This window comes from Podarcis liolepis (genome assembly GCF_965112155.1).
Source record: "Podarcis liolepis genome assembly, chromosome: 9".
NCBI classification, from domain to species: Eukaryota; Metazoa; Chordata; class Lepidosauria; order Squamata; family Lacertidae; genus Podarcis; species Podarcis liolepis.
Window position 1 is genome coordinate 21,316,937 of NC_139564.1, and position 22,975 is coordinate 21,339,911.

Sequence of the window (22,975 nt, forward strand, 5' to 3'; positions counted from 1 at the left end):
AACTCTTTGGTGCAATCCATCAGATATGCTGTTTGTATATATTCTAGAATAATTAATGCAGCTTCAAAAGTGCAGAGAAACAGCCAATTTGCACATCAGACCAGGATAAGCAAAGGCGGAATGCATTTGCATAATGGCTACCACTTGGCTAGATTTAATATTGGCTCTGAATACCAACAGCCTATTAATGATCCTATTCCTGAAGCTGCTGCTGAAAACCGAATGGGTATGGAGTCTCATCTGAACATAATTAAAGACCCTTGGAGAAAAATATTAGGGCATACCAGCAACCCCTTCCTTTTCTGAGCACGTCCCACTTAGAATATGTGAACATTTTTGGGAAACATCAGTGACGGGTGAAGCTCTTTGGCTTGATTTGAAATCAGCTTGGTATTTTTGAGGTTTGTTGGTCAGCATTTTGTGTGTGTGTGTATGTGGGGGCCTTCCATTTTCCCTTCTGAGAGTTCTATGCTGGCATGTAGTATCAGTATTACAGAATCATAGAATTGTATAGCTGGAAGGAACCACGAGGGCCATCTAGTCCAACTTCCTGCAGTGCAGGAATCTTCTGAACACAATTCAAAGTGATGGTGTTGACCTTTAAAGCCTTAAACGGCCTCGGTCCAGTATACCTGAAGGAGCGTCTCCACCCCCATCATTCTGCCCGGACACTGAGGTCCAGTGCCGAGGGCCTTCTGGCAGTTCCCTCGCTGTGAGAAGCAAAGCTACAGGGAACCAGGTTGAGGGCCTTCTCTGTAGTGGCGCCTGCCCTGTGGAACACCGTCCCATCAGATATCAAAGAGATAAACAACTACCTGACATTTAGAAGACAGCCCTGTTCGGGAAGTTTTTAATGTGTGACATTTTGATGTATTTTTAATCTTTGTTGGAAGCCGCCCAGAGTGGCTGGGGAAACCCAGCCAGATGGGTGGGGTACTACTACTACTACTACTACTAATTTTATTTTGCCTCATGTGGGGCTTGAACCCACAGTCCTAAGATCAAGAGTCTCATGCTATACCAACTGAGCTATCCCATCAATACTGACCGAAGTCAGTCCCATAGGAGCATTCAGTTTATGCTCTAGTAGTAGACCAGAGCGAGAAGGTTCTCTCTCAGGTCCACTCCCAGTCCCTGCACCCCTGCCAAAGTCATCTGGCTAATCCAGTTAGCTCCTGGGAAGGGCCCTGTGTTGCAGCACAACCAGCCACCCTCCGGGTTAGAGAAAGATCCCAGAGCCCCATGGGGCATGCAGAATCTTATCCAGCTCTTGCTCTGAAAGATATCTCTAAATCCCTCATCTGGTTGTTTCAGCTTGATTTGTTGTGGAGGAAGTCTAGACAAATCATGCCTTTAGAGAAATGAAGGGGAGACACACGTCTTCTTGAGAATGAACGTTTTTTTTTTTTTTTTTTTTTGCAGCAGCAGCAGCAGACAAGCTCCTTCCATTTTCACATGAGAAGTCAGATCTATAATTTCCTTTAAGCGCTCTTTCTTTCACTGCAGCACAATGGTGTATAATTTCTAATGATGGACATGAATAAAAGTACGACATTAAAACTCTGCAATGCCCCGGAATAACTTATTGAAGACCAATTTAAGCACTTTAGATGGACACTTGGAGAAGGCATTGTCCCTGATGGAAAAGGGGAGATACCCCAAAATCAGCCGGAGATCGCTAATAAACTAAAAGCTGTAGCACTCATGTGCAGAGCCCAGAGAGCTCACAGACAGCAACCAGCTTCAACAAAGGTTGAAAGCAAATGGAAGCTTTTGAAGCTTGAGCACCCGACCCCAACTACTCATCCAGGTTCTATCCTCTTGTAAAAAATGGTGAAGATACTGTTTAAATTGTAATGGGTTGTATTCAACTATATCCTACTCGGATTAGACCCATTGAAGTGAATGTGTTGAATAGTGGGAAAGATGGACGAAGGACACAGCTCTGTTGGATTCACAGCTCTTTATTGCAGCAGTTACAACTGCTCCTGGAATCAGACTGACTGCAACCTAGCTGGCTGCTTGATATAATACTAAGTAAGTTGAAACAGTAACAACTCACAACTAGCTAACCAATCAGGAGAACAGTTTTCAATCCTTCATTTACATACTGGTGGCCCTGAGGGAGAACTGCCACTAATCTTAATACATAACAGAATGAACCTAAGTTGGCAATACCTATTAACTTCAATGGGTCTACTCTGAGCAGGTGTGGTGTTGTTTACCACCCTGTGTTTTTAAGAATGTACATGGCCTTGGAAGGGCTTGCCTTAAGTCAGTGTTTCCCAACCGGTGTTCCGCGGCACACTAGTGTGCCGCGAGACGTTGCCTGGTGTGCCGTGGGAGGGAGGCGGGCGAGTCGGGCGGCGAGAGGCGGGGCGGCGGCGGCGAGGAGCTCCCTCCCTCCCACATCCCATCGCCGCTCTGCCGCACGCTAGCTCTTGACTGCTCTTGCCGCACGCTAGCTCTTGCCTGCTCTTGCTGCTCTTGCCACATGGCTAGGCTAGGCCGGCCTACTGGGCTGTCGCAGGCGGAAGGCCTGCGCATGCGTGAGGTTTTCGCGCCTTCGGGATTCCCTTCACGCCTTCCTCCTCCCGGGGCCTTGAGAGCGCGGGAAGCGGCAGCGCGAGACCGGCGTTGAGCCTGGCAGGTATTGCGCTTGCCAAGGCAGTCATTTGGGAAATGAAAACTTGCAAAGCAAGCAACCAGTTCAATCTGAGGTACGTGTATGCTTAATATCCTGTATCTGAAACCTGTTCTGCCCCCTCCCCCACACTTGGTGCCATTTTGCAGACTGTCTACTGAAACGTCATACTTTTCTCAGCTTAAATGTTAATAAGACCTCATCTACACATGCAGCAGAGTAAGTTGACCCAGAATAGTACCAATTCAGATGGCAGATGGGAGAATGACAGTGCTGAATGCTTTCCCATGTAGAACAGTCCCTGCAAATAAAAACCTAGCATATTTGGAAGAGGGATGCTAGCCTAACCATTACCTTCTATGCTGTTACTATTTTTTTTTTTTTTTTACATAAGTAAAAAGTGACCTTTCCCCATCTGGCATGATACAAGCCCATTCTTACAACTCAGAATTTTTTTCGATAAAGTAATTATAAAATACTTTCTTTGTGTTTATTTGATTCCTATTAAAGAGAGTTACTTTATATATAGTCAATATAGGCACAGAGTTAATTTTTTAAACATTTTCTAATGGTGGTGTGCCTCGAGATTTTTTTCATGAAACAAGTGTGCCTTTGCCCAAAAAAGGTTGGGAAACACTGCCTTAAGTGAAATCATTGACATACTGGAAATGAGTAATATTTGGGGGCAGGATTAGCAATTACTTTAAATATGTTATAGAGACACCCCCCCCTGCATAATGGCAGGGGGTTGCCTCTTTCAGCTAGTTCATATTTCCAGGTAGCATGCAAGTGAGACAAAGACCAGCTTTATATCATTTGCTTATTATCACACAATGGTTACAGCTTATGTACAAAGACAGGAGAGGTCTGTTGGAGAATAAGACAGCAGCTTTTCTGTGATTCAGCCCCATTTAATTCAACGGCACTCATTTCTGAGTCAATGGTGATAAGATTGCCCTATAAATGTTCTATCTGAGGTTGACGAATGAATGCTGGAGGCCAGGCCTCCATGCGTTAAGCATGGAGCTTAAGTTCAATGGAGGCTTGAACATTTTTATTTTTCCTGACTGTAGAAATAAAATAAAATTCAAAACCAAAGGGGGAGAATCAACTAATGTGGAGAAGCCAGTGTGAGCTATAAAACAGGATTATCGGTTTGCAACAGATGTCACCGAGATAGCGGAACATATCCCTGAAGCAGATGCCTTATTATTGCAAAGACCTTTCTCTGAAGCGATCTTAGCAATAGGGTACTTCTTAAGATCAGGAAATACTTTCTGGAACGGCATATTAAAAAAACCCCTGAATGAATCAAGTAAGCTGAACTGAGTAAAGGATGATTAATGGAGAAAGACCTTATTTGCACTACATGTAACTTTTTATAGGAAAAAAGTATGCTCTCAATCAGCTTACTACACATTCAGTCTGTATGCAACCATGATCCCGTGCATATTCATGTGCAAGTCATCGCCATTAGTCCTGTGGTGCATACTTCCAAGGATGCATGCATATAGAGCTGTGGCTTTATGGCAGACCTCTTGTGTCAAGATTGATCGCTTGATTAATAGTATTTGATGGCTGGTGGCTATTAGATATAAGATGCCCTACTGCTTTTTTGGATGGGTGCCAAAGGGAATAGCTAAGCAAATCCCTTCTGCTTGGTAGCTGATTTCTGATCTTCCTGGTAGCTGATATTATTGTCGATCGTAATTTGATGTGGCTCAGTTGCATTGAATTAACTATTTTGTGGAATAGGTACCCTACACGGATATCGGTTGACATAAGGCAGGACAGAAATATTTTACAAAATATGAAATATGAAATTTGATTTCAGCTAGGGAAGGAGGAAGGAGGAGGAAGTTACCCTTTAGTGCAGGCTTCCTCAACCTCGACCCTCCATATGTTTTTGGCCTACAACTCCCATGATCCCTAGCTAGCAGGACCAGTGGTCAGGGATGATGGGAACTGTAGTCTCAAAACATCTGGAGGGCCAAGGTTGAGGAAGCCTGGTTTAGTGTGCCTAGCAGTCAAATAGATTCTTAGGAGGGCTAAATGCTATTGCTTTTAGGGAATTCGGTGTTGTCTACCTTGTTGTCAGTGTGCATCTCCCTATTCAGCTTGAGTATTGTACATATTTCTCTTGAGGTTTTGAAGCAGAGGCTGGATGGTCACTGTTATAGTAAGGGATATCCTGCATCAGTAGAGGATTGAACTACTTGACCTTTTGGAGCCTTTCCAACTCTATGATCCTGGGATTTCATGCAGATATTATGCACACAAAATGAAAATTTATTTACCGTATTTTTCACTCTATAGGATGCACTTTTCCCCCTCCAAAAATTAAGAGGAAATGTGTGTGCATCCTATGGAGCAAATGCAGGCTCCTTGGCTTCAGCGATAGCAACGCGAAGCCTCTGAAGCACAGAGGGAGCGCTTCCTCCGCGCTCTGGAGGCTTCGCGTTGCTTTTGATGAAGCCTGGAGAGCGAGAGGCATCGGTGCACACCGACCCCTCTCGCTCTCCAGGCTTCAGGGATAGCCGCCTGAAGCCTTCGGAGCGCAGCGTGAGTTCCCGCTGCGTTCCGGAGGCTTCAGGTTCCTTTCACTGAAGCCAGGAGAGTCTTGCTCTCCTGGCTTCAGCATAAGGAACCCGAAGCCTGAGGAGCACAGCGGGAACTTGCGCTGCGCTCGAAGGCTTCAGGGATAGCTGTGCGCAGCCCCTCCGGCAGGGAGAGGCTGCACGCAGCTATGGCTTCTTTAGCCCCGTGCAGCCTCTCCCGGCTGGAGAGGTTGCACGCAGTTAAAGAGGAAGCCAAAACAGCGAGCGGGATCCATCCCGCTTGCTGTCTTGGCTTGTGCCATAGCCGCGTGCAACCCCTCCGGCAGGGAGAGGTTCCGCATGGCTAAAGAGGAGCTCTGGGAGAAGTGGACAGGCTGCGCGCAGCCTGTTCGCTGCTCTTTGGGGCTGGGAGGGAAAGACGATTTTTTTTCTTGATTTCCCCCTCTAAAAACTAGGCGCGCCTTATGGAGTGAAAAATACGGTACTTATGTTGGTTCTCAAGCATCTGTTGCAGGAGTGGGAAAACTCTTTGACTCCGTGGGCCAGATCCTTATCAAGATTAGCCTTGATAGAATGTCAATCACCTGATCTCACAATGATGGCACCATTTGGTGCTTTGAATGCCCAAACTTGCAGCTTCAAAGCACTTTGCTAGCAGCAAGGTGCTGCTGAAACAAAGTTCTCCCCCACTGCCTGTAACCCTGCAAATTTGTTGCTTGTTGTACGCATTACCAAACTAGAAGGCACTGTTCATTTGACTCATTATAAGGCAGGTTCTTCACCAATATTGCCATTCATCGAATTACCTCAAAGGCATAAATATGATGAATGACAAATTAGAAATAATCACATCTCCTTTGCCACAAGGCTAGAATATGCTTAGATAGAAATAATGGCAAAATGCTCAGTTCCAGTTGTACCTTACCAGCTTTGGCAGTTACCAGCAATTCCTGCAAACTAAAGGTCAGAGCCTGCACACTGCACCATCTAGTGTTTAGCGAGAGCATCTTCAGGTTGGCCCACCAATAACTCAGTTTTCAAAGAAAGCCAATGCCCTGCTGAGATTGCAGGTTCTCATTCATTGGAAGATTAACTGACATGAACATAAGGCTGTCACCAGTATTCACTTGGAAACAGCAGATTGCCCTGTGTCTTTCTGAATGTTATCAATGCAGAAGGCAAGAGCGGAAAATGACACACCAGAAAATACGTTCAAGGCCATTACAAGCCGTTTCACTTCACAATGAAATGGACACACACACACACACACACACACACACACACACACACACACACACACTCTCTCTCTCTCTCCTTAACCCATCTGTTAATGAGACTGTCAATAAGCTTTTAGTATTGTTATATGGCAGCGTTGAGGAGGAGGTACTAACGAGATTGGTGGCTATGCTTAGGCCTGTTGAGAAAGAGAATGAAGGAAGGAGCATGAACAATACACATTCTGTAATCCATTTTGGGTCCTGCATCAAAAGACTGCAACGGCTGCTGCTTTTACGGCTAGGGAAAAAGTATGTGCAGGAAGTTGGCAAGCAATTGCACAGAAAGCAATGAATTTCGCTGTCATGGTTGCTCTTTAAAAAATACTGCCCTGTCTTTTTTATATATCTGGCATGACACAAACATTTAGCCTGCAGGTTTTGCATATCTGCGAAATGCCTGACACCTTGGGATGAAAATGGTATGCAAATGTGCAGCAAAGTGAGTTTGCCTGAGCAAACATTTAATAAGACTTCATAATTTCCCATTTCCGTTTTCCCACCCCAACAGCAATAATGGGGATTTTATTGACTTAATTTAGATGTATGTATCTTGGTTCAACAGCTAAGGATTTGCAAAACTTATAGGATGTCTGGTGTAGTGAAGGCTGCTGTGGAGGGCATATTCATATTGGGGTGGTTCACCCTTGTGAACCAAAGGACATGTATGCAGAATTGGAAAGGTAAAGCCTTTACTTTTTCCTTCCAGAGTTACTCTAGGACAGGTGTCAGCAAACTTTTTCAGCAGGGGGCCGGTCCTCTGTCCCTCAGACCTTGTGGGGGGGGGCAGACTATATACTGAAGAAGAAGAAGAAAAAGAATGAATTCCTATGCCCCACAAATAAGCCAGAGATGCATTTTAAATAAAAGAACACATTCTACTCATGTAAAAACACGCTGATTCCCGGACCGTTCGTGGGCCGGATTTAAAAGGTGATTGGGATAAAGTGAGAATGGGATATTTGTGCAAATTCTCCAACTGGCAGAAATTCCTTTGAAGGAATAGGAGTCTCTTATCAATGTTCAGTTCCCTTAACAAACTACAGTTCCCATAATTCTTTGGGGAAGCCATGCCTGTTTAATGCAGTATGATGATGCTTTACATGTGTAGTGCAAAAAGGGCCAAAATCTCCTTCTGATCCTTTAAAGCCCTGCTTTTGCCTAGTGTACTGAATTAGCATAACCCAATAATATTATTTTTTATAGTACCTTCCTGGATTTGTGATGTGATGTCTTTATAACTGCATGTGCAATGTTAAGGTAAAAATAACATAGCAGGGTTCGGTATAACGGGAGAGGATAGGCTGGTTTGAAAGGATTCCAGTACAGAGTAAAAAAATATACCATAATAGCAGAGAATGGAATTGCTACAACATGAACGTATTGAAAAACTTTGAGATGCTTACAAGGAAAGTATTGTGGATTAGATTAAGTATACCAGAATTTTTGTAGCAATATTTAGATACAACAGAAAACACCCAATATCCTACCTGAACACAATGGTTGCTGGCTTTCTGGAGCAGCTCTATTTAAAAACATCTAATATTTATTTATCCTTCTTCAAGTATAATCCCTTAAATAAGGGACTTCTGTTGAGATAATCTGTTCAGTTCTGAGTGAGAAATCTTTCCGATTTTGTATCCTTGTTTGCATAATGCTTGCAGTAGACAACAAAGTTAGCTGAAAGTGTAGATAAAACTATAGGGATTACCTTCAAGCATTTGCAAATTGCCACATCCGTGCCCTTTATGTGAGATTTGTAAGAAGCTCAGTGACAACTAAGCTGAAAAGCAACAGAGGATAAGGAATTTCCAGCACAATAAATCATCCTCACTTCTCAATTTCGAAAGCACTGAGGCAGGTTTGGGCGATTATAAAACCAGGAGGCTTAACCTTTTCCATAATGACAAGGGAGTTGAAGTCTTAACCAGTTCTGCCTCCCATACAGCTCTCATTATCAAATATTTACCTGCATTGCAGAAGTTAGATCCAGGTCTAAAATTCCACAAGTGGAAAGGCTGAAGAAGATTACCAGGATTTTCAGGGGTGGTTCTGTGCCGAAAGCTGCCCTCATAAATTGCTGCTGTTATTATTTAAATTTGTATACCACCCTATACCCGCAGGTCTCAGGGCAGTTCTCAACAATCTAAACACCCCCCCCCCCGCAAAAAAAATCCTCTGCAAATAAGCCTTTGTTTCCCCTCCTGTTTCTCAGGGCACTGACGAAAACCTCAGCCACCTCAAATGTAAAATAAGCACAACAAAACTTATGTACTAATGTTCAAATGCAATCCCCCCCCCCATGAATTGATAAGGGGGGAGATGCAGAAGAAACTTTCCACACACACCAGTCGTCCAAAGTGCCCCATCTTTTATTTAAGTAGATGGACACATGAAGAATTCAACCTTCATCTAATGCTAGTCACCTCTTGTCCTTCTGCTCCCCTTTCCATGCCCACTACTACATATGCCCGGTCCATATTTAATTGGCATAACAGAATCAACAAAATCAGCAACCAAATTTGCTCCTCATGAACAAATTCAAATATGTATGGGTGTGAACTAAAAGGTAAAGGGACCCCTGACTGTTAGGTCCAGTCATGGCCGACTCTGGGGTTGTGGTGCTCATCTCGCTTTATTGGCCGAGGGAGCTGGCGTACAGCTTCTGGGTCATGTGGCCAGCATGACTAAGCCGCTTCTGGCGAACCAGAGCAGCACACGGAAACGCCGTTTACCTTCCCGCTGGAGTGGTACCTATTTATCTACCTGCACTTTTATGTGCTTTCAAACTGGTAGGTTGGCAGGAGTAGGGACCGAGCAACGGGAGTTCACCCCGTCGTGGGGATTCGAACTGCCAGCCTTCTGATCGGCAAGTCCTAGGCTCTGTGGTTTAACCCACAGCGCCACCTGCGTCCCTGGGTGTGAACTACTGTGGTCTAATTCATATGGGGGAAATATGGTATAAACAGCTAAATGCTCTTAATTTAGGAAAGCCCCAAGTGGACTTCAAGCTTAGGAGCATACTCAGCACCTCCTCAATTTCTCCAATATTCTATTTTTAATGCATTTATATCCCATCTCATGGCTTTGATGCACAATTTGCACATTTGATTTATTTCATTCACTTGCTCACATGGATCTCTGTACATCTTTTTTTTGTTGTTCCTGCCATATATAAGTAAATAAAACTAATGTATTACCCCCAAGCTTACAGAACCTTTATAATTTTAAAGAATAACAAATGTGGTAACACCAGGAACTGTGCACCTCCTCTGGGTGGAGCAGACACAGCAGGTGACAGCTTTAGAATCCAGTGTGCCTTGGTCTATTAGTTCAAAACGTCATTTTTCCACCTTTGCCCTTGGAAAATGAAGCACAGCATTTGCTGAGCTCCAAAGACTGGCCTGTGGCATTTTCATTCAATCAAATAGCAAGGAATGTCAATCTCTCATCAGCCACTGGGAGCAGATAAGTTTTAATGAGCTCGAGCTTTGGAAAGCTTTATCGAAGGAACTGAAACCATTTGTGATATTGGCACAGCTGACAAATCATGTAAAACTTGGACTGTAACCCTCAAGTTGTTGTTAGGCTCCAACTGCCATCAACCTCAGCCACTGCAGCCACCATGGCCAACAATGAAGGATGGTGGGAGTTGTGGTCCAGCAACATACTGATGGCAGCAGGATCTCCAATCCTGCATTGTGCCATAGTTTAAAATACTGTAAACAATGGTTTCATGTGATGATGCAGCATGCTCTTTCCCTGTGGAAGTTCTTCCCCACTCCTGCTGCCGCCATGCCACAGATAAACCAAGCCAGAGTCTGGCTTGTCGTGTTATCAAAACCTGAGCTCATACTTTGTTTCCTCCAAACAAGCTATGAGTGGTAAGCCATGAATGAACCTTGGTTACCACTCATGGTTTGTTTGAGGGGAAACTAACCATCAGAACAGGTATGGGTGACATGATAAGGCAGAATAAACCATGGCTTATTTTTAAACTCTGGTTTACCGTATGTGATATGTGAAGCAGGTCATTATCTGAAGAATTAGATATGTGCTTGAAGAACAGTTCAAGTAAAGCAGGGGGGAATTCTCCCCTGCAAACACACACTCCGTATGTGGTACTCTGCCCCAGATCACACAGCTTTCTGAATAATAATAATAATAATAATAATAATAATAATAATAATAATAAACACCTAATTCGACAGTGGAATTTGCTGCCAAGGAGTGTGGTGGAGTCTCCTTCTTTGGAGGTCTTTAAGCAGAGGCTTGACAACCATATGTCAGGAGTGCTCTGATGGTGTTTCCTGCTTGGCAGGGGGTTGGACTCGATGGCCCTTGTGGTCTCTTCCAACTCTATGATTCTATGATTCTATATAATAATTTGGATTTGATATCCCGCTTTATCACTACCTGAAGGAGTCTCAAAGCGGCTAACATTCTCCTTTTCCTTCCTCCCCCACAACAAACACTCTGTGAGGTGAGTGAGGCTGAGAGACTTCAAAGAAGTGTGACTAGCCCAAGGTCACCCAACAGCTACATGTGGAGGAGCGGAGACACGAACCCGGTTCACCAGATTACGAGTCTACCGCTCTTAACCACTACACCACACTGGCTCTCCCCCAACCACTAGGAGCAGAGTTTTCTGGGGGCACGGGGAACTGCAAAGGGAAGGGAGTGGTTGGAAAGCTCCATTTCACAAACTCCTTCCTTTTATGGATGGAAAGTTAGGACACCAGTGTGCAGTTCTGCCTACTCAAAACCCTCCATGTGGTCCATGCGGTATGTCTATTTTTGAAAAACTGGAAGTACAAGAAAATGTATTAACTCCCCCCCACCCTTTACAGGCAGAACATTTTTTATATATACAGAATTTCTCACCAACGGTTAAATATTGATTTGACATTAGTATTATAAAATGTGAACATTTCAGTGCTTTTACATACGGGGAAATCAATAAATATTTACTATACACCAGTTAACAGAGCCACTATAAAAAAAATATAAAAACAGCAGGCATATAAGAGGGGAAAGTGGCAATTTGTAGATAAAACTATTATGAAGTAAGTGTGCACATTCTGTCTGTAGATGTGGAGACGCCATGAATCCACCTTGCTCCATTGGAATGTCCGCTTTGGTGAGTGACTCCTTCCAGGAGGAATTCATGAAACAGGATGTCTTCACACCTGAAACATGGCAATGTTACACAGGGTTATTTATTCCAGAAAAATTATTCTGGGTCCATAAAAGGAAGGTCAGCTAGGCTGCTTTTAGGGTGCTAAAACAAAATGAGCCCTGTTGTATCAAGCTGCAGTTATAAAGCTCAAATTCTTAGATGGAGTTGGTTCATTTGCAGATATGGGCAGTACTTTGGAAAGATGTAAATTCCCACCACTCTATCTTATCTTAACATCTCTAGGACAAGTGAATGTAGAAGCCAAGTCCTTCCTAACCACAACCTAAGAACCAGTTGAGACATTACCTACACTAGGCACATCCAACTCCCAAGAGACTGCGATCTACTCCCAGTATAAAAATACTGGATGATTGAACAGATGATTGAAGACTGCCCATTTGATGCAATGGAGGAACAAAGTGCAGGGGGCGGGGCTTTCAATCCATTGTTTTTCTCTTCCACCAATTGATAGAGATCCCATGATCGATCAAGATCGACCGTGATCATCCGGGGATCGACCTGTCGATCGTGGTTGATTGGTTGGAGATCCCTGACCTACACCATGATAAACTGTATTCTGGTGGCAAGTTTTCTACCTCCTGGTTGTACTGCAAAAAATTCATTGCATAAGTTGGGTGGGTCATCACACTTTGAATTCCCCCACCTGTGATTCACACCTATGCCACTGCCAGTGGGAGTGAAGAAACTCATTGTTTGATGGTCTCAGCTAAGTATTCTGCTTCATGATACAGCTGGGAGGTGCCATGTTACCTTTATGCAGTGTCTTATGAGGCCCAAGTTCAATTCTGCCCAGCTTCTACCTAAAACTTCCATAAACAACCTTCCATTTTCTCTCTCCAGGGCTTGTAAACCCCAATGCGCCAAAGCTCCAAATGGCACCATATCCACTTTGCCATTGTAGTTCAGGAACCCATAGCAGAATTTGCTCCAAACTCTTTGAAGGTTTATCTAAGAAAAGGGATCTCTGCCTTTCCCAATGAAAAACATTTGATTAGCACTAAAAAAAAAGAAATATCACGGCCATGTTTAGCAAATGGAAGGTCCTGAACATACCCGTTTGTTGCCAAGGTGTGAAGAAGACGAATCATTCTGCTGCCGAGTTCTATTCTTCCCTTGAGAACCCTGATCGCCTAAGAAATAGGAAGTACATGTCAATTAATTGGGCACAAAGGCGTAATCACACCAGAGTTTGCTATATTAGCCATGGGCCATTGCAGTCAGTGGAGGAGAGCCACAGAAATGAGAGCTACCAGAGAAATGTGCCCCACATATTAATCTAGTATGTCTGCATTGCATATAGATGCATAATTAGAAATGAGTTCAGCTACTCATTTGTAGTTCTAATAAAAGGGAGGGGCGAAGGTTAATCTTTTCCCAAGTATAGGTAGCTCAGAGATATGTTTTGGACTACAACTCCTATCATCATTTATAGTTTGTGATGCTAGCTGGGGCTGATGGGAGTTGTAGTCCAGTGCATCTGGAGGTCTCACCACATTGGCTTCCCCTGATGTAGCTCTACACACACACACACACACACACACACACACACACACATATTCTACTACCACAGTAAGTGTCTTCTGGAAGTAACTTAAGCTCAACCTTCATGGCATCAATTTAGACCAAATTTCTAAGCACACAGTCAAATGCATGGACCTTGCCTGAAATCTTGTAACCAATGGGAGTACTCACATTGGTTTGAAGGGCTCCAAAGGTAATGACATGCCTAAAGGCAAGTCATATGAGGAAAGATTCAAGAAACTGGACATTCCTGGCCCAGAAGGAAAATAAATGTTAATGGGGAGTAGATATATATTGGAGATGTAAAGCATAGTACGAAATCTTACTAAACTATATTAGGTGAAAACCAAATCTGCTTGGCTCCATCAGCATACAGAATGCCAGAGGCTACAGATCATGAGCAGGAAAGTGTTATTGTGCTAACATCTTGCTTGTAGACCTATCTGGTTGGCCATAGTGAAAACAGGATGCTGGCCTAGATAGGCCTTTGGTCTGATCCAGCGGGGTGCTTATTATGCTTACAAAGGCATTGCGCTGTCTCTTGAATCACAGTTAAGGAATTCAGGCCCTGCACAGATATTGGTAACATCACTGGTGTATTAACAAGGTTTTATGGAGCTTTCTGGCAGGGCTCTTAATGCAGACCTGCAAGAGTTCTCACCATCCCCCAGATCAAGGAAAAAAGAGAGAGGATGGGTTGTGCTTTGGTTCAGGGGACAGTGCACAGTTAATTCACTGTCTTGAATATAAAACAGGTACTAGATGTGCCACCACAGATGACTGATGGGGTCAATAGCCTATGTTATCTTTTGCCAAAAATAGGGATGGGCGAATCTGTAATTTTTCTCTTCATTTCTAATACCTCTAATCTGAAGTTCAGTTCGCCACATTACCACGTCAGTTAGTGATTTTTTTTAAGTCATCACGAAAATTCACCATAATTTTAATGCTAATTTCTCCTAATATGCAATTTTGCCTAATATATTTTGCAAAGCAATTTCTCCTAACATTTGTGTGTTCTATTTTCACAAATACATGCATGTTGTTGTGCTTATTTACCCATGTATATTACTTGGTGGGAGAATAGCACTGCCAAATTCAGAGAAGTGCGAATTTCAAAGCATGGTTGTGTTCTGGTTCATGCTTTGCTTTGGAAAATGTGGATGTAAAGATCACCTTTGCATGAGAACTGAATCGAATTTCATTCGCATCCCAAGTCAAGCAGCAACTGTGTGAACCAGAGCAGAGATAACCCATAACCATGGTTAAGTTTTCTTAAACCATGGTTATGTGTTAAATCTACACTTCAACACAGAACTAAGCTATACCTTTTGGGCAGTTGCCCATCTTTCTGTGCATTTCCTGCTGTTATTGAACTGCTTTGACCTGGGTTGTGTACAGATCTCAAAAAATTAGCCTTGCTCCTTTAGAAGACACAGATAAAGGTGAATGTGATTACACATATGAAAAAGGAACATCCAAGGAGGATTTAGAGGGAGAAGAACCTTTACTTTCAAGCCCTTTTCCTGGAAAAACAACCCCTGAACATTCTATAGGACCTGAAAGGCAAAAGTGGATTTTATACTTATGGAAATGTGTGTGAGCTGAAAAGGTATTAAACTTCTGAAAATTCAGCTGCAAAGTGTATTAAATATGAATCAAATTAGCTGGAGTGTGAGAGGGAAGCAGGGAAAAATAATGTTTCTCGAGTGGTTATGACTCAGTTCTCTTCCAAATATAGTATGCACACAACATTGTTCAGTAACGAGTTTATCAAGCTTTTGCTCTGCAAAAAGAGGACTCAGAGCCAAGGTGGAAGATTCAGAAGCTCCCAGAGGCATTAGAAGCTCATTCCCAATTTCCTAAAAAAATAAAGAATCTGTCAGTGTGATTCTCCTGTTGCTGCAAGTTAGACATCACCAAGGCTAAGAGGAATACTTTGATAACTCTATAGTAGTGTTTTTTGAACTGCGTTCTACTGAGTCCTAGAATTTTGGGAAGGCTTTATTCGGGATTTTTCAGTGGGATAATCAATCCTAGGGTCTGGTCTGAAGGAAGCATCTTGCTGGAGCTTAGGCGTGGGTCTGGTCAGTGCAGGGATGAGTGAGTCCCTGAGAACCACAGGTATACTGTCTTGTACTGGTTGGACACAGAGGAATGGTAGGAGGAACCAGCTGGGGAACTCCCAAGGGAAGAAGGCTCAGAGCCTGGGGAGTGCTGGTGGGACAACAAAGAGAAGAAGAAGAAGAGTTTGGATTTGATATCCCGCCTTTCACTCCCCTTCAGGAGTCTCACAGCGGCTAACATTCTCCTTTCCCTTCCTCCCCCACAACAAACACTATGTGAGGTGAGTGGGGCTGAGAGACTTCAGAGAAGTGTGACTAGCCCAAGGTCGCCCGGCAGCTGCATGTGGAGGAGCAGAGACGCGAACCCGGTTCCCCAGATTACGAGACTACCACTCTTAACCACTACACCACATTGGCTCTCGAGGTGAGAAGACTCGGAGCAGGTGTTGGAAGCTAAGGAGGCAACAGGGCTTAGTGAGCTGGGAAAGTCTGTGACAGAAAGAGATCCTGAATCAGAGGCAGAAGCTGAAGCAGGAGGATGGGAGGAGAGAGGCCAAAAGGCAGAGATGAATCAGGCTGGTGAAGAGTCACAGGTGTCTCCCCTTCCCCCTTGTCTCCCAGAACCAGGAGTGCCATGAAAAGGGTGGAGGAGAGATGGGCGATGCACAGACACAGTCTTTGATTGCTTGGGAAAAAATCCTAGGAAGGAAGCTGCGGGGAGACAGGGACCTTCAGCCTTAGCCACTGCTTCATGGGGGCAAGACCTACTGAATATGAGTTGCTGTGCTCATGAGGCCTAACACTCCTGTTTATAAAGAGTGAACTCCAAATTGCGTGGCATGATTTACTGCTACTTCCTGTTATATACCTACTTGAGTTCTGTAATGGAAGGAAGGAGCAGGGCTGACCCAAGATATTTTGTCCCCTCAGGAGAAGGGCAAGATGGAGACGCCTCCCACAGCATCCACCACCTGAGGCAGCAGACTCACTCTGCCTCATGGTAGGGCCAGCCGTAGAGGGGAGGGATTGTAACGGTAAGTAAATAGAGAAAAGTATGACTGCTCTTCCCCTGTAATGGGGAGCCTCAGAGGTGTGCTGGGCATGTTGAGGATGTGCTGTGGGCATTGTTAGAGGGGCTGAGCTTCAGGTTTTTTGAGTTGGGCTCCAAACCTCTGGCCCCATTCTGTAGCTTTTGAGAAACTTACTGGGTGAGACTCTATTCACCCAGCGGAGGCACTTATACACATAATTTAGAATATGCAAATTTAATGCAAATTTGTGTCACATGGGTCTCTGCCCCGAGTGCCACAGGGGTACACTCTTTTCATGCCCAGGCCAACTATGACGTCTAATAGAAATGGTAATAGAAAAAAAGATGTTTCCTTTAAACTTAACCATTTTTAAAGAAACCCACCCTTTACTTCTTGCTAGTTCCCAGTACAGTGGTACCTCAGGTTAAGAACTTAATTCATCCTGGAGGTCCGTTCTTAACCTGAAACTGTTCAGGTAACCTGAGGTACCACTGTACTGGGAACTAGCAAGAAGTAAAGGGTAGGTTTCTTTAAAAATGGTTAAGTTTAAAGGAAACATCTTTCTGAATAATAATAATAATAATTTGGATTTGATATCCCGCTTTATCACTACCTGAAGGAGTCTCAAAGCGGCTAACATTCTCCTTTTCCTTCCTCCCCCACAACAAACACTCTGTGAGGTGAGTGAGGCTGAGAGACTTCAAAGAAGTGTGACTAGCCCAAGGTCGCCCGGCAGCTGCATGTGGAGGAGCGGAGACGCGAACCCGGTTCACCAGATTATGAGTCTACCGCTCTTAACCACTACACCACACTGGCTCTCCCCCAACCACTAGGAGCAGAGTTAATGGGGCCTCCTGCCACTGCCGCACGATTTCTGTTCTCATCCTGAAGCAAAGTTCTTAACCCGAGGTACTATTTCTGGGTTAGCGGAGTCTGTAACCTGAAGTGTCTGTAACCTGAAGCATCTGTAACCCAAGGTACCACTCTATAGGTAGTGATGAGCAATCATGACTTACCATTTTCTGGAGAAGTTGTCTTCACAGAAATAAGCTTCACATTCTCTTTATCCGATGGGGCTCTGTTGGGAGATGTTGAAGGTGTTTGGAGACATTTAAATCATGGGGGGGGGGAGTACATTTCTAGAAGAGGATTCAATTTAGCTGATCCAAGCAGTACATAAATACTGTATTTAAATAAATAAGTAAATGGATGACTGTGGTCAAGTTATTCCAATACAGGAATGGCCAGGACTGTCTTACCAACTGAAGTTGGTAAAAGAAACTCCTGGCCACTGAGGACACCTTCACCTTCTGGGACAGAGCTGGATGTTGCATCAAATAATAGTTATCTCACACTTTTCAGTGTATTTTTCCTTATCAGAAAAAAAATATGAATTTTCTTGGGGGGGGGGAGGGAGGGAGGGATAATTTGTTGCTCAAGAGCATGAAATCAACTTTAATTGTGCAACCTTAATCTGCCAATCTACGGTTGAATACTGCCCCCAAATAGCAAGAGTCCGGAAGCACCCCTTGTGAAGGAAACAGGTTCTGTATCAATGCGTTTTCAAGGTGAATACTCTCTAAGTTACTGTAAGCAGCAATTGCATTTTCTGAACCAGATAGGGACAGTAGAATTTTGGAAAAACCAACTCTATCTGAAAGAATAGCCAAACGGACTAGATTCATAATACTATTTGGCAAATGCCGTTTGAAAAAGTTTGAAAAAGATCAAGGTGTCTCCCCTGCCAGGTAAGATCGGGACTTCCGGTCGGTGCCAGCGCTTAATGGCGGTCCTAGCTCCGAGCTCCGGAGAAGGACTGCTTCGCAAGTTTGGGTCTTACCCGCTACGGCAAGCGGGGGACCCCTAAAATCCCAGGCGCTGAAGCCTGAGAACAAGGAGACTCGGTGGGCACCTTTGCGCCCCCCGGTACCGTGAAAGAGCCTTTTTAAAGGCTACGGATCGACATCGGGAGTGAGCGCGGTGCTGAGAGTCGCTACCCAGCCTGCGAAGTGAAGCCGCGTCGCCATAAGCGGAGAGCGCCGATTCCTTCCTGAAAAGAAAATTTGGACTGATTCCCCGTGAGTAAGAGCTGAAAAATAACCGGGACTCTTTGAATTTTAAAAATTGGGCTAAAAACGGGGGAGATTTAAACAAAGGAAGTCTGCCTCCCCCCAACTGCATGAAAGCGAAAGCAACGGAGCTCTAAACCTGCATCCGTTTAAACCCGCTCTTTGATCAGCTAAACCGGACATTTAAACCTTTGATCTCCCCTCTAGCAAGCAGGGCAGAGGGGAGGTGAATCTGACCAATAACTGCATGATTTATTTGGGGGAAAAAACCTCTGCTGTCTCATCTATTTGAAAGCACGAAACGGTCTGCCTTTTCAGTACACTGAACTGACTTTTTCCTGTGAAGCGATACTTTGATACAAAGTTTCCACAGTGCCTGACTACTGTATATTATAAGAAGAAACAGTATAAATTGGGCAACTGTGGCAATTTGAAGTTATAAGCATTTAGCAACACTGACTTTGACTGTGTTAATTCCCTTTTTTCTTACTTCTTGGACTGTCTCCTTTGTTTTTGTATTTGGAAATTTTGCTCCATGGCCATTTTGATTTGCTCCCTCTAGAGGATAAAGTAAAGCTCGGCACGGCTTAAGACAGTGGAATTTTCCAAGGGAGAATAAATCCCGTGGGAATTGACCTTGACATGAGTGGCCCACAAGAAGAGATAGTCACAAGAGCCAAGATCAAGCAACAACAACAACAACAACAGTTGCAGCTGCAACAGGCAAAGAAAAGAGGCTCAATCTCAGGCGCAACAGCCGGATCAGCAGGAACAACAGGTCAAGACAAAGGAGCAGCCGTTTCTATGGAAGCTGTGACAGAGGCCCTGCTCAAAATAAACCAAACTCTGGAGTCTTTGACAAAACAGACTTCAGAGAACACACAAAAATTAACAGAAATATCAGCAAGATTAAACCAGAATACAGAATCTATAAATAAATTGGTAGAGGAAAACGCCACCACGCGCCAAATTGCCGAAGAGGCCAAAGCCACTGCTGGAGAGACACAGGAGAAATTAGAGCCGCTTGCCAAGAAGGTCTATGAGCATGATGCAACTTTGGCCTTGTGGGAGTTACAGAGGAAAGAGAGAAACTTAAAATTAAGACTGATTCCGGAGAATGAAAGAGACAGCCTTGTGGAATATTTGACACGGGAGTTTGCGGATTGCTGGGACCTTGAGGAAGACGAATTCAAAATTACGACTGCTTTTAGATTGGGGAAAAAGCAAGACAGAAAGACACCGAGAGACTGTCTGATTACACTCAGATCCAAGGAGGAAAGAGACAAAATACTAGGATTACACTTTGAAAAGGCCTTGCAAATTGGAAATTCAGCTGTACAGATCTTTAAAGACATCCCAAAATACATTTTGGATTTAAGAAACTTCTACAAGGACTTGGTTCTCTTGCTAAAGAAGAATTCTATTCGCTTCAGGTGGGAGTTCCCACAAGGACTGTCATTCGACTACAAGGCAAAGAAAGTGAAAATAAAGACAATTCAAGATAAAGACAAATTTTTGGCAAGATACCAGGAGGACTTACAGAAGGGGACTGTGGACGCACTTGCAGAACAGAGGAGAGCACTGGATATCCTGAATCTCTCGTTTGGACAAAAACCACCACCATCAGAAGAAGAGCAACAACTTGGAGCTGTTGGAGGAGCCTTAGGAAAATAACAAGATGGCTCTGCAATTCCTTAGTTGGAATTGTAATGGGCTCAATGGGCCTTTGAAGAGGAGACAAGTATTTCATATATTGAATAGAGAACAATTGGACTTGATATGCTTACAAGAAACTCACATAACCAGAGCCCACAGGAGATTACTTTCAAATAAAAGGCTAGGACAAGAATTTATTTCATCAGACAAAGTTAAGAAGAGAGGAGTGGTAATATATGTGAAGGAGAAATGGGCTCCAAAAATGATATTCAAAGATGAACAAGGGAGATATCTGGCTGTGGAGATACAAGTACAAGGAGAAAAATTTTTAGTTGTTGGAATTTATGCACCAAATGAAGGCAAATCCGACTTCTTTAAGAGACTTCATGAAACTTTGATGGACTATCTGGATTACAATATGATAATTATGGGAGACATGAATGGCGTGGTCTCCACCAATATGGATAAGGCACAAAGACTTACAGTCACCAAAGAAGGGAGACTCCCTAAGACTTTTTTTGAAATGACTGAAAATATGGACTTGATAGATATTTGGAGAACAAGGAATCCTCTGGAGAGAGAGGGAACCTTTTTCTCCCAAGCAATGATGACCTGGACCAGAATTGATCAAATCTGGGTTACTAGTGGAATGGCTCCAAAGATTAAGAAAGTGGAAATCTGCCCAAAAACTTGCTCCGACCATAACGCCGTGAAGATGGAGATGAAACTCACAATAACTGGTCAATTTAGATGGAGAATGAATGACACCCTCTTTCGAGATAAGGAGATTCTCACGAAGGCCCAAAAGACCCTAAAAGACTATTTTGAAATAAATTTGAGGACCGACGTGGAGAAAAGAGTGATCTGGGACGCAAGTAAAGCGGTGATGAGAGGATTTTTGATTCAACAAAACTCAATAAAGAGGAAAAAACAAAATGAGAAAAAAGAGAAGATTCTGGAAATGATAAAGGAAGGAGAGAGGAAATTAAGAACAAAACCAAAGTCTCAGGACATTTTAAGAGAGATCAAATTATATCAAACACAATATATGGAATTGATGAACCAAGAGATTGAATGGAAGATAAGGCAAATGAAGCAAAAGACTTTTGAATCAGCAAATAAATGTGGCAAACTTTTGGCATGGCAACTGAAGAAAAGGCAGAAACTAAATACAGTTACAAGCCTAGAGGTGGATGTAAAGAACATATCCAAACCCAATGAAATCAGAAATTGCTTTTTAAGTTATTTTAAAAAACTCTACACCCAAGGCCCGCAAAATGAAGAAGATATAGACAAATTCCTCGGAAAATATGGACTACAAAACATCTCTCATCAAAGTAAGATGGATTTGAACCAGAGAATCTCAGAACAAGAGGTAGAGGCTGCCATTCAGAATATGCAACTGGGCAAATCTCCGGGACCAGATGGACTGACTTCCAGATACTACAAATCGCTGAAGGAATGGTTGATCCAACCACTAAGAGAAGTTTGTAATGAGATCCTTGAGGGAAAAAAGGCACCTGAATCGTGGAAAGAGGCATATATTTCACTCATACCAAAGTCAGAGACTGAAAAGACCCAACTTAAGAACTACCGCCCAATATCTTTGCTTAATGTGGATTACAAAATTTTTGCAGACATTTTGGCAAAAAGATTTAAAAGAGTCTTGATGGAGAAGATTCATAAAGACCAAACAGGCTTTCTCCCTAAAAGACATCTAGCAGACAATGTAAGGAATGTAATAGATATTTTGGAAAAGCTAGAGGTGAATATAAACACTAAAGCAGTATTGATCTTTGTGGATGCGGAGAAAGCCTTTGACAATATTTCTTGGAGTTTCATGAGGAAGAATCTTCATGGGATGGGGGTAGGTCAGGGTTTTGAGAATGGTATGGCTGCAATATATTCTGAACAAAAAGCCAAACTGATTGTAAACAATGTTGTGACTGAGGAACTTAAGATAGAAAAAGGAACACGACAGGGGTGCCCGATTTCCCCATTACTTTTTATTTCAGTTCTGGAGGTGTTGCTGAATATGATAAGAAATGACCAGCAGGTTAAAGGTGTGCAGGTCGGAGCTAAACATTATAAGTTAAGAGCGTTCGCAGATGACCTAGTATTGACTTTGCAAGAGCCAAACACTAGTACGAAAAAGGTTTTAGAAATAATACAACAGTTTGGCCAGGTAGCTGGATTTAAGTTGAACAAGCAAAAAACCAAAGTTTTAGGGAAAAACCTAACAGATATGGAAAAGGAGAAATTTCAAGAGGAAACAGGTTTGACTGTGGTCAAGAAGGTTAAATACCTAGGGGTTTACTTAACATCTAAGAATCAGAATTTGTACAAGGACAACTATGAAAAATGTTGGTCAGAAATTAAAAAAGATTTAGAAATATGGTCAAATTTGAAACTGTCAATGTTAGGCCGAATTGCAGTAATTAAAATGAATGTATTGCCTAGAATGTTATTTTTGTTTCAGACCTTGCAGATTATTGATAAGATGGAATGTTTTAAGAGGTGGCACAAAGATATCTCGAAATTTGTCTGGCAGGGCAAAAAGCCCCGAATTAAATTTAAAATATTGACAGATGTTAAAGAAAGAGGGGGTTTCGCCCTGCCGGACTTAAAATTGTACTATGAGGCAGCAGCTTTTTGCTGGCTCAAAGAATGGATGCTCCTCGAGAACACGGACATCTTGGATCTGGAAGGTTTCAACAACACTTTTGGTTGGCATGCATATCTTTGGTATGATAAAGTTAACAGTGCCTTTAAAAATCACATTGTCAGAAAAGCATTGTTTAATGTTTGGATAAGATATAAAGATCTATTGGAAAACAAAACCCCTAGATGGGTGTCACCAGTGGAGGCTAAAGCAGTGAAGAAACTCAATATGGAGGTCGGATGGCCGAAGTATTGGGAAATTTTAGAACAGGATGGAGATAAGTTCAAACTACAA

General features: G+C 43.1%; 1 protein-coding gene across 4 annotated transcripts in view; it reads right to left on the reverse strand.

Moving 5' to 3' along the window:
- Window positions 1-11,312: 11,312 nt before the first annotated feature.
- Window positions 11,313-22,975, reverse strand: part of EMCN (endomucin) — a 44,569-nt gene continuing 32,906 nt past the window's right edge. For 2 of the 4 annotated variants that reach the window (XM_083459344.1, XM_083459345.1), the window contains exons 11-14: window positions 17,311-17,372; window positions 13,369-13,447; window positions 12,730-12,806; window positions 11,313-11,665 (exon numbers count right to left, since the gene is read on the reverse strand). In XM_083459344.1, the coding sequence (XP_083315470.1) occupies window positions 12,779-12,806; window positions 13,369-13,447; window positions 17,311-17,372 (169 nt within the window). In that variant the 3' untranslated portion in view covers window positions 11,313-11,665; window positions 12,730-12,778. The remainder of the gene's footprint in view (window positions 11,666-12,729; window positions 12,807-13,368; window positions 13,448-17,310; window positions 17,373-22,975) is intronic. The other 2 variants (XM_083459347.1, XM_083459346.1) reach the window with 1 other exon arrangement.